Raw genomic sequence first — 10879 nt, forward strand, 5'->3', positions numbered from 1 at the left:
TTAATTATTAATTATATAATATTAAATATTAGCCGATTCATATTTTGATTTTAAAAAATAAGTTTAAACAATAAAATATGCACTAAAAAATTAAAATATATATATATATATATATATATATATATATATATATATCCATCAAAGAAATAGCAATAATATATAAAATGTCCGATATAAAATTATATTTTTTCAAACGATATATTTTCTTCTTTTTGTTTATGGAAAAAAAAAAATTTAAGGCGAAAAAAGAAAAGCAGTGACAGCAAAAAGATGGAGCCTACAGCATGAGTACGAGTACTCATCGTCTCCATGGAGCCCACAACCCATCCATCAGACAAACATACACGGTGCAGACACTGGTCTGAGTCTCCCTTACAGTCAACACCATATCCAACGCTCAGCGTTCTCCCAAACCCTAACATCAGCGGCTCACATTCCCCCATAAAATCCCAAAAATTCCATCACTCGTATCTGGATCGTCCATTCTTCACCTCAACCGAAATCCAACGCTCCATCTCTCGAAAAGCACGCATATTTCACACGATACCAGTAGCCACCTAAACAAAAACCGCTCTACCAAAATATCTCTCTCTCACACACACACACACAGAAGATAGACACTAAAAATGGAGAAGGAGAGAGAGCAGCAAGTTTACACAGCAAGACTCGCTGAGCAAGCCGAGCGTTACGATGGTATTTGCTTCATTTCTATTCTCTTTCGATCTCCTGCTGTCTTATTTTTATTTTATTCTAAAAAACTTTATTGTTAACTGATTTGTGATTATAATGCCAAATAAAGCTATTTTGTCAATGGAAATTAGGTTTTTTTTTTTATGCTCTTTATATGGACTGTAATTGATTTCTACTGTTGTTTTAGACATTATTTACTCCTTCATTTATTATGTGAAGACCTAATTTGGGAATTTAAGCATTATATAACTTAAATTTGCTGTCATTTTATATAGGTGCTTATTCAATGTAATTATTTATTTGCAGTGAGGAGAATATTAAATTTTGTTTATAGGCATTGATATTGATGCTGTTTTAATTTTTGGTATCTATTTATTGTAGAGATGGTTGAAGCGATGAAGAAAGTTGCTAAACTGGATGTGGAATTGACAGTGGAGGAGAGGAATTTGGTGTCTGTTGGATACAAAAACGTGATTGGGGCAAGAAGGGCATCATGGCGTATATTGTCTTCTATTGAACAAAAAGAGGAGGCAAAGGGTAATGAACAAAATGTTAAGAGGATTAAGGAGTATCGTCAGAGAGTAGAAGATGAGCTTGCTAAGATTTGCAATGATATATTATCAGTAATTGATGAGCATCTTCTTCCCTCCTCGATGACAGGGGAATCCACTGTTTTTTACTATAAGATGTGAGTTTTTGTTTCCTCTTGGTTTGATGTTTGAGTTATTCTGAAATGATTTGCATTCAATGTTGTGATGGGAAAGAAACTACTTCTTGGTATTAGAAACTTTACAAGGGTAGAGTACAGACAATCAGACACTGTAGCTTTAGCTTAAAAAGCTTGGTGTTTGATGGACACCAAAGTCATTCATGTAGAATATGCTAGGAAAGCAATGGGAGTTTTGTGACATTGATGTTCATTTGGATGTACAAGGAGATATTCTCGGAAAACTGTATCTGGGTGTTTAATTTTTGTGTTATTTTTCTATAAAAATTCTATGACATTGTTGCTATGATAGTTGGCATGGAATGCATTCATCCTTGTAAACGTGTTTATTTGGATAGGATGTGCACATGCATTTATTATTATTATAGTTCTCAATCTTCCACTATAGTTTTTGATGCATGTGTCATTGTTTTAATTCTCTTTGGGGCAGGAAAGGAGACTATTATCGCTATTTAGCTGAGTTCAAGACCACTGATGATCGGAAAGAAGCTGCAGATCAGTCCCTTAAGGCTTATGAGGTGTTATGTTTTTCCTCCTTCAGTTGGAATTTCATTTCCTCGATACCGTTCTGTTTTCTTTGACCTTTAAGTATGAAGGTAGTTTATTATGTAATAAGATTATTGCTCCTTTTTGTCATGTTGCAGGCTGCCACCTCTACTGCAGCCACAGACCTACCCCCTACTCATCCAATCAGACTTGGCCTGGCTCTGAACTTTTCTGTTTTCTACTATGAGATTTTGAACTCCCCTGAAAGGTTATTATGCATCTCTCTTTCTGTCCTGCCTATGTGCAAAGTTTGTTTTTCTGTACATGCACTGGTACACTGGCACATGGAACTCCTCGAATTGTTTTCTTATAGCAGCTGTGAATTCTGTTCCTTGTTGTGAAATACCATTTGGGTTGTGCAGGGCCTGCCACCTGGCGAAACAAGCATTTGATGAAGCAATAGCAGAACTTGATAGCCTCAATGAAGAATCGTACAAGGACAGCACCCTTATAATGCAGCTTCTGAGGGATAATCTCACTTTATGGACATCAGATTTGCCTGAGGAGGGAGGTAAACACAGTCTCTATCTCTTCGGAAACAATTAGCCTTATGTTGAAATAAGGATGCGTTTAGGCTTACTCATACTTGAAGTTTGCTATGCATAGTTTGCAGCCTTCTTTAAAAGAATTAATACTAGTGTGTCGTAGAGAGCGAAGAGATGGCCAAAATTTGCAAACCTTATTTTGTTCCATTTTTATAAGAGGTTCATGTTTGAAGTTTAATACGTACCTTTTTAAGTTAGCCCATTTGAGCTTATGGCTTGATGCCTCTTAGAGCAGCATGTGGTCTTTCCTTCTTTCCATTTACAAGCCAAATTTATGAGGCATCCACAATTATTCAAAGATGGCTTGAGCGTGCAAAAATGGCTCTAGTGCTTGTGGTTTGAAGTTGTAGCTTTCATGCTGCCTTTATTTCTTGTGTATCTTTCTTTTTACCTGCATGCAAAAACTTATCTGTCTTTTTAGTGTGTGTGCTTGTGTGTGTGGGGATTTCTTCTTTTACATATTTATCACTTGATAATGGAAATAAAAATAGTTTCACAATGTCCAGCATCTTGATCTTTACCATGGCACTGATGTTTTCTTTTCAACAAATTGTTACTTGATTTTGCAGGTGAGCAATCCAAAGGTGATGAACCTCAAGCAGAGGTAAGCTAATGCTGTCCTTTAGAAATTTTGGACAAGTACATGCTATATGTGTATCATGTGAAGTACTTATAATTGGGAGACAATGTTGGGTGAGAGTTGAGATTGTGTTTAAATCTGCAAGTGTCTTATAGTTCACTGGGTGTCATTGCTCTTCATTTCCTTTCTTATTTTCTCCTCTACTTACCATGAACGAGAATTGATCTTGCAGAATTAGTTGGGATAGAGAAGAGATATTCTTTCAGGCTGGTTTCATTGGAGAGGAAGGATGAGCTAGCATGACCATTTATTAGCAGTAGTAGTAGTGGTACAGGATATGGTGGACCATTGGCTTGTATTTTATTTGGTTGAACAAATGTTTCGAGACAATTGTGATGTCTTCTTTGCTTTTAGAACGTATTGAACTGGCTAAATGCATGTTTGTGCTATGCTTTCCAAATTCATAGCTTTAGCTGCTTGTCAAGTTGGTGTTTAAATTTTACATATACTGCCTCTCGCATTTCTTATCTGGTTGTATGTACCTCCCATGCGGTGCTGTTATAGCAGTTGTTTTCCTCTTCTAACCTTTCGTCTTTTTCCTTACCTCTGCTAGACAGAAAAGGTCTTGTCGTTTTAGGGAGTTGATTATCTCCTCCATCTAATGGTTTGCTAACCAGTTTGGCTAATATTTTCTTGAACACCTAGAATTAATGCGGCAAACATGATCCTCATCACAGTCTCGAACTTCTTGATAAAACTCAGTTTCAGGTTGTCCTAACTTGTGATGGGTTTTTGATCGATAAATAGAGGGCGTCATGCTTTTTGCTGAGGACAAGTCATCCGATTGACACGATATCTGATAGTGCAATATTATGTTCTAATACATTATTAAACGGCCAATTTATTTCCGAAATATAAATACATCGAAAATCTACTTGTGGAAAGTGTCAGTATCTTATGATTAGGCCACGGAAATGCCCAACCAAAACCTGTAGCTGATGATCTAATCACTGGAACATATGCCTCTGAATGTGATGAGAGTTAGTCTTGATCGCCAAAAAGTGCCGTGTTGTGTTTCTTGTTATGGATCTGTCTTCTGTAACAGAAGTATGAAAATTATCGCCTTAAACCATCTATCACCTGTTAAATCATTCAGGAGCCTGTCACTTTAGCATTATTATCTTGCAGTTAAATCATCCGTTGTCCTGTAAATCTTAAGATGGGTTGTCTCCGCAGGAAGTTGCAAATCAACCAGAAATGACTTCAGGAGCTTGATATACTCCTTTTTATTCTCCATATTGATGGCATGCCCTGCATTATTGATGACTGCCAGATGGGCATTATCCCCCAAATGCCTGATGACACAAGTTAATACTTAATACTGAAAAATTCATTATTTCGATTATTTAACTAACGTAACAGATATAATTTAATAAAATTTTAATATTTAATATTAGTTATAATATTTTAATTTTTGAATGTTCTTTTAGTTTTTTTAAAATTTTAAATTTTTATTAATTCAATAATATAAAAATTATTATAAAAATATTTATTAATTAATTTTAGTATTATATAAATTAATACCATTAATATGATTGATATTACTATTTTTTAGAATTAAATTTATTATAATTAAAAAATTAATTTATTAGTGAATATAATATTAAAAATATAATTTAAAATGTTATTGTTTAGAATTAAAATTATTATCTAATTAAAAATTAATTTATTAATTAATATAATATTCAAATATAATTAATATATTATTTTTTATGATAGAATTAATATCGTTATTTGATTAGAAAATTATTTATTAGTTAATATAATATTAAAATATAGTTGATATGCTAAATTTTAGTTTAAAGTCAGTTTTAATTAGAAACGTCATTTATTAATCAATAAATTAATAAATAAATAATAGAATTACACATAATCTTAAATCACATGTGTCAAAAATAAGTATACATATTAAAATAAAAATTCTACGATGTTAAAAAAAAATAAATATCAGAAATTAATATATATATAGATTACAAGTTTATATAGTATTTATTTATTAAATATAATATTTATATTAGTTAATTTTTAATCACGGGTGATTAATGATAATAAATAGTTCTTTTTATTATTCAATATATAATTAATTTATCTAAGAGGATAACATAGTAAATTAAATCTTTCTTTTGTTCACAAAAAAACAAAATCTTTCTAAGAATTTCTCATAAATACCGCTTATTTCAGAAAAGTAAACAATCACAAATGGCCATCTCTTAGGAGACTACTGTACTGACCTTTTTAATCTGTAACCTAGTTCCACTGGGAAAATTCGATCATGCTCTCCCCAGATTATCAATGTTGGCTGCAGGATAATTGATAATTCAACTAATTTAATTATAACTTCAAGGGCCAAATATATTGAACTGAAGAAAAAAGGGGTGAACCTGGGTAATCTTGGGAACATTAGAAAGCTTTCTGTCTTTAGGAATAGCTCTAATCAACTCTTTCTTCTGTGTTACATAGTCTCTACACATTGCCTGCCATTGCAAGTTTTCATATTTCAATTCTAAGCATATAAATATTGAGCAGAAGAACCTCAAATATCACTAAAACAAATTGTCATTAGGTCACTTACATCTATGAAATCAATTAGGAAGCAATCAGGGATCAAACCAAGAGGAGGAGGCTTGTAGAAAGTAAAACCAACCAATTGCCTTAACTTGTCTGGTTTAAGGGGCACCAAAATACTAGCAGCTTCTTCCAAATCCGACACCGTAAAAACCCCTTCTCTCAAATCCTTCTCTTCCATACAAATACCTGAACAACAAATCACCACTCTTTCAACAACTTCCTTATACTCCGCAGCTATACTGTACCCAACAAACCCACCATAACTAAGCCCAACCAAACTCAGCTTCCCAACCAAGTTAGCCTCCATCACTCGCATCACACACTCAGCTTGAAACGACTCGGTTCGATCCAGCCGAGTCGTGTATGAGTCGCCAAAAAAAACCAAATCAGGTATATAGACATTGAAGTAAGGAGTGAAGCGGCGGATGACATCATTCCACTGCCACATTGCGTTGGCTCCTAAGCCGTGGATTAAGAGAAGATTGGGTTTTGATTGAGTCGGTGATTTGGGTACCCAACAGTGAATTACGGTGCCGTCTTTGAGATCTGTTGTGGTGGATTGAAGTCCTACTTTAGTGAATGTTGATATGTAGCACCTATTTTTAGCTTCTGTGAAGCTAAAACACCTCGACATTCTTTCTTTTTTAGAATCAGTTAAACCAATCCTGCAACATCTTTCTAAAGGAAAGTGGTGCAATAAAAATGGAAAAAAGATTGAAACTTGGTGATTTCCGTGATTTTTTCTTTACTTGAAAAAATAGGTGGAGATTTGTTAAGTAGTTTAGAGAGGTGGATGGAGAATAGAAGATAATTGTTTTAACTGTTAGTATTGGAGGAGAGACAGGAGTTAGGAGCAGAATAGAATGCAAGAGGCCAAGTGCAAAGAAGCATGGGTAAGGTCGGTCTCTAGCTCTTGAGAGGTCCCACTCTTAACATGGCATGGAAACAGGTAACATTGTTAATGAATTTTATGAGCCTGAATTAGCAGTTCATATATTTTAAGCGGATAAATAAACATATGGAAACTAAAAAGGATATATATTTACTAGTTTTCTTCTTCTTTCTTTCTGTAACCAATAATTTTTTTTAAGAAAAAACTAATATTGATTGGGTGTAATGTAGTATATGAAAATTTGCAGCCTTTCATTTGATATATTATCTGCTCCTTTAAAATCAGCATAAGAAATTTTCATGTTATCATGATATATCCACCTAATGGTCAGCATGTAATCCAAAATATTGTGTATGCTCTTCTAGAAAAGTGGGGAAGGTAGATAAATGAAGATATCAGAATAAGAACAAAATGGAATCATCATCTGCTTAAAACTCAAAAAGTTTGGAAGTGTCGAGTGTGTGTGGACCAGAAAAGAGGTTTGAAATTAATGACTTTGATTGGGGAGACTGGTAGAAGCTTGCAAGCAATGGAATATTCAGCACACACCAAGTTGGCTTTACAAAGGACAACAAGGAAGCAAACTAATAATGACCCTCAAGAATTCTCATGAATCATGATCAAGCAGTAGAAAAGGAAAAATAGCACAATCCGCTTCCACTTATCTGTGCACAATCTATATAATTCAGAACCAAATTTCATATGCAACTTTTAAAGCAAAGAATTTATTAAACAAAATAGATTTATTATAATTAACATAATTCAAGAAACAAGAAAGTGAGGACTTTATGAAACGAAAAGCAAAGCCAACACCTTCAAAACATTGTAAAGAACTGAAAATTACAGTCCTAAAGTTTGCTCTCCATATATATTCCTAACAAGTGAATGTTAGTTCTATTTCTGAAGATAATAAACTAAAACCTTGTCATCGCCATTTTCACCATCATAAAAAACTTTCTTATAGCTTTCATCATCAGGGTTCCCATCGATCTTAAGCGGCCTTCGCTGTTGCATCTCTGACAAGTTCTTGAACAATCTTTGTATTTAGCTCGACGCAAAGACTTCATTTTGCATAACTTGCATGCCTTTGTTAAGTTACAGAAGGAGAAGCATAAGCTATAGTTGTAGGTATCATCTAGCAGCAAACTAGAGGGGTTGGTTTTTGAATTTTCTCTCTCCCACCATTCAAGATCAATATTGCACTCATTATAATCAGCACCAGCCGTTGCTAGAGCTTCTAAAGAGACTGACATTTTTTCTTTTCTTCCACCAGAAATGGAAGAGAAGTAACAAGTTAGCTATGAATCTCGAAAAAAAAAAGAGAAAGTTAAGAGAAGTTTGAACTCTTCATTTTAAAATCAAATTTGAAAATCCTTTATTATCTTAAACATGATCCTTTCTTTATCAGGTATGATATCTGTAATCTTTCCATAAAAAAAAAACTATGTTATTTAATGTGATCTTATATTCCAAATCCTTTTAAGCTTGTAACAAGATAGATTTTTGGCAGTTGAAATTTTGAATTTATATTTATATTTTATCTATTTTTATTTTCAGCCACCATTTTTATATTATGGATGGGTAGAGGAGAGGGGTAATAAATTTCATATCTATTTGGTAGTACAGTAATTAATGAGAAAAATACTTGTAAAGACTAAGAAAGTAACTTTGCTTTTCGAATTTCGAATTTTATCGATCTTCATCGCGACAGAATTTATTATCTATGCCCATATGATGAAAGAAAGAATTAAATACTAATAACATTAATCATATTAAGAATGTAATGTTTAAGCTTAATGATTATAATAAATTGAATGTTTGCTGGAAATGCACTGAGAAATTAGATCAAAACAAAGTAAAAAGTAAATTTTGCCTCCAAGTTTCAAATAGGGGCAATAACAGATTGCGTATGCCGTTGTTGAAAACAAACATCATGTAATATATAATCTTCAGTTAGTTAACAATTTCTTATTTTGGATATAATTAGTTTTAATTGACCAAAACTTATATTTTTATATTATACAAAATATGCTTCGAATTTCTGCTTTCTCTTATTTTATGGAATCGTACAAACTAGATTGTTTTGAGAAATCTAAAAGATTTCAGATTCCAATGATCTTTATATAGAGATTTATAAATTTCTGTTTTTGGTCTTAGTGATTTTCAATCTCTAAATTTCTTGAACCCTACTCATCTCTACAATCTATCAGGGTCAACATTCTTAATAAATCAATGCCAAAGCAAAATGGGTTCATCAATACATATTTTTAATTTATTATAATTTCAAAGAATTATAGACTATACAACAATAAACATACCTTTTTCAGAAAAAACAAAGATTTACTATTTACTCACCATAATGTGAAAAATTGAATCAGCACAGTTGCTGGATTATACGAGTGAATGCTTAAAACGTGTCAATAAACTGAAAAAACAAATATAATAATAGGAAAGAAAAAGATCTCCAATCAATAGAAGAATACGAGGAAATTCCGTGTGTCTTTAACTTGTAATTTTCATATTATGATTTCCAAAACTTAGTTTTATATTCTTATAAATTACTAAGTCGTAATGGAACTGGATTAAAAAACCCTACTCCTTGCGGACTCGGGCCTGTTTATTTAATAGCATCGTGTTATCTGCGCGGCGTTAATATAATAGTTTGTGTTGCATATTCTCCAATAAACTAATAATTTCATTGCACAAGTTTGTTTTATTTTATTTTAAAAAGAATTCTACTCGGACATTGTCCCTTCCCTTGCAAGAATTCTGATTTGAGATTTGGTATTTAAACCTGCAAAATCTATGCATACAGTAATTTAGCCAAGAAGGCGACCTGTTCGATCGGCAGGACTGAACCTGGTCCTGTTCGACGGCAGGAACAGGGCGAATTGTGCTTCTGCGCTGCCAGCTTCTCATTCAAAAAATTTTCTTTTGACAAAATCAAAGAAGATGTCGGCTGAAGCACTTGCTATGGCAGGAGCAGATTGGACGAAATGCCAAATTATGTTGAAAAGCTACAAGAAAGTTCCTTCCTACTTACTAGATAATGGAAGAACTGAAGAAGAGCAATATCGCAACTTCTGTAAAGAGCTTGACATTGCATTGAGAAGAATGAATAAAGACAGTTATAATAGCAAAAAAGTAGGATTGATTGACATGATCAAATCATGTTTTGAATTTTTGACTTGTGATTATTTCTTTTGACAAGTTTGATGTATATATATATATATATATATATATATATATATATATATATATATATATATTACCCTCTTCTTTTCTTTCTCAAAAAAATCTTTTAGTTAGCAAATGATTTTTTTTACAGGAGTTTCATTTTCGATTTAAAGAGATATACTAAGAGGTTAACTGAAAATTCTAAAATAATTTATTCGAGTTTAATGTTAATGTATTATATTTGGCCGAAATAAATCAATACTATTTTCACTTATATATTATGCCTACTTTTTACATTATTTTCATATCTTCTGGTTCGACCCCTGACAAAAATAATGAAGTTTTACCCAGCCATGAAAGGCAGTAAAATAAGTAATAACGATTCGCAAAAACAACTGAAGAGAAGAGTAGAAAATCATAAATCCAGATTAAAATGATGTTCCAAAGGGAAGGGGGAACCAGAAAAGGGAAAGGGAAATAATTCTGGAAAAGTAGCCCCAACACAATGGAGATGATTTATTATATGCCTCCAGAACAAAGCCATCAAGAAATCGATCCAAAGATCTCAAACCCTTGCAGCTGAAAGAAGAGGCACTTCTGATTTTCATAACTCAAACGTAATACTCTTTTGCCAAAACATAAAAAGAAAATATTAAAAAAAACAACATAACAAATTACGGTAGCAGATGATAGAGAAGAGCAGTGGCTCTTTTCATGGCGGTGATGATTATATATATAGACGGGAATCATATAGCTAGGGTTTCACTATTAACTCCCAATCGCCCAACCCTAAAACCACACTCCTGGTTGGGCCTGGGCCTGAGCTTGGGCCTGGGCTTGGGCTTTCTTGCTTTATTTCACTATTAGTTTCTTTCTCTGTAAAATGTAAAATCTAAATCATACATTTGTTTTCTCTTTCAAAACAAGAAACAGAGAAATTTTCTGATAGTAAGTTTGTTTTAAAGTAAAATTCTTCATATTATCTTTATTAGCAGCTCCTCTTAGGATCTTTTAACTAATGAGTGATATTAAATTTAGACATCTGATAAAATTATCCTCTTTGTTAATTTTTAAAATTATTCTATTTAAACTTT

At 32.7% G+C, this 10879-nt stretch overlaps 2 protein-coding genes across 2 annotated transcripts; one reads left to right on the forward strand and one right to left on the reverse strand.

The window, feature by feature from the left end:
- Positions 1-383: 383 nt before the first annotated feature.
- Positions 384-3615, forward strand: LOC8281653 (14-3-3 protein 7). The gene is made up of 7 exons (XM_002513882.4): positions 384-693; positions 1072-1378; positions 1848-1935; positions 2062-2171; positions 2326-2474; positions 3078-3112; positions 3321-3615. The coding sequence occupies exons 1-7, from the start codon at positions 627-629 to the stop codon at positions 3324-3326; spliced, it is 762 nt and encodes a 253-aa protein (XP_002513928.1). The 5' UTR covers positions 384-626; the 3' UTR covers positions 3327-3615.
- A 330-nt stretch (positions 3616-3945) lies between these two features.
- LOC8281652 (uncharacterized hydrolase YugF) lies at positions 3946-6721 on the reverse strand. Its single transcript, XM_002513881.4, has 4 exons — positions 5721-6721; positions 5530-5622; positions 5380-5447; positions 3946-4443 (listed from the first exon to the last, which is right to left on the reverse strand). The coding sequence occupies exons 1-4, from the start codon at positions 6348-6350 to the stop codon at positions 4266-4268; spliced, it is 969 nt and encodes a 322-aa protein (XP_002513927.1). The 5' UTR covers positions 6351-6721; the 3' UTR covers positions 3946-4265.
- Positions 6722-10879: the final 4158 nt, after the last annotated feature.

The sequence above is a fragment of the Ricinus communis genome, chromosome 2, assembly GCF_019578655.1.
Source record: "Ricinus communis isolate WT05 ecotype wild-type chromosome 2, ASM1957865v1, whole genome shotgun sequence".
Classification (NCBI taxonomy): domain Eukaryota; kingdom Viridiplantae; phylum Streptophyta; class Magnoliopsida; order Malpighiales; family Euphorbiaceae; genus Ricinus; species Ricinus communis.

What these genes read in the sequence shown, in the direction of transcription:
- LOC8281653 (XM_002513882.4), top strand. Translation starts at nt 627, where the DNA reads ATGGAGAAGGAGAGAGAGCAGCAAGTTTACACAGCAAGACTCGCTGAG. An exon ending in AGTCCCTTAAGGCTTATGAG is followed by an intron (nt 1,936 to 2,061) that starts GTGTTATGTTTT and finishes GTCATGTTGCAG; the next exon opens with GCTGCCACCTCTACTGCAGC. An exon ending in AGATTTGCCTGAGGAGGGAG is followed by an intron (nt 2,475 to 3,077) that starts GTAAACACAGTC and finishes TTGATTTTGCAG; the next exon opens with GTGAGCAATCCAAAGGTGAT.
- LOC8281652 (XM_002513881.4), bottom strand. Translation starts at nt 6,350, where the DNA reads ATGTCGAGGTGTTTTAGCTTCACAGAAGCTAAAAATAGGTGCTACATA. An exon ending in TCCTAATTGATTTCATAGAT is followed by an intron (nt 5,623 to 5,720) that starts GTAAGTGACCTA and finishes TTGCAATGGCAG; the next exon opens with GCAATGTGTAGAGACTATGT. An exon ending in ATGTTCCCAAGATTACCCAG is followed by an intron (nt 5,448 to 5,529) that starts GTTCACCCCTTT and finishes ATTATCCTGCAG; the next exon opens with CCAACATTGATAATCTGGGG.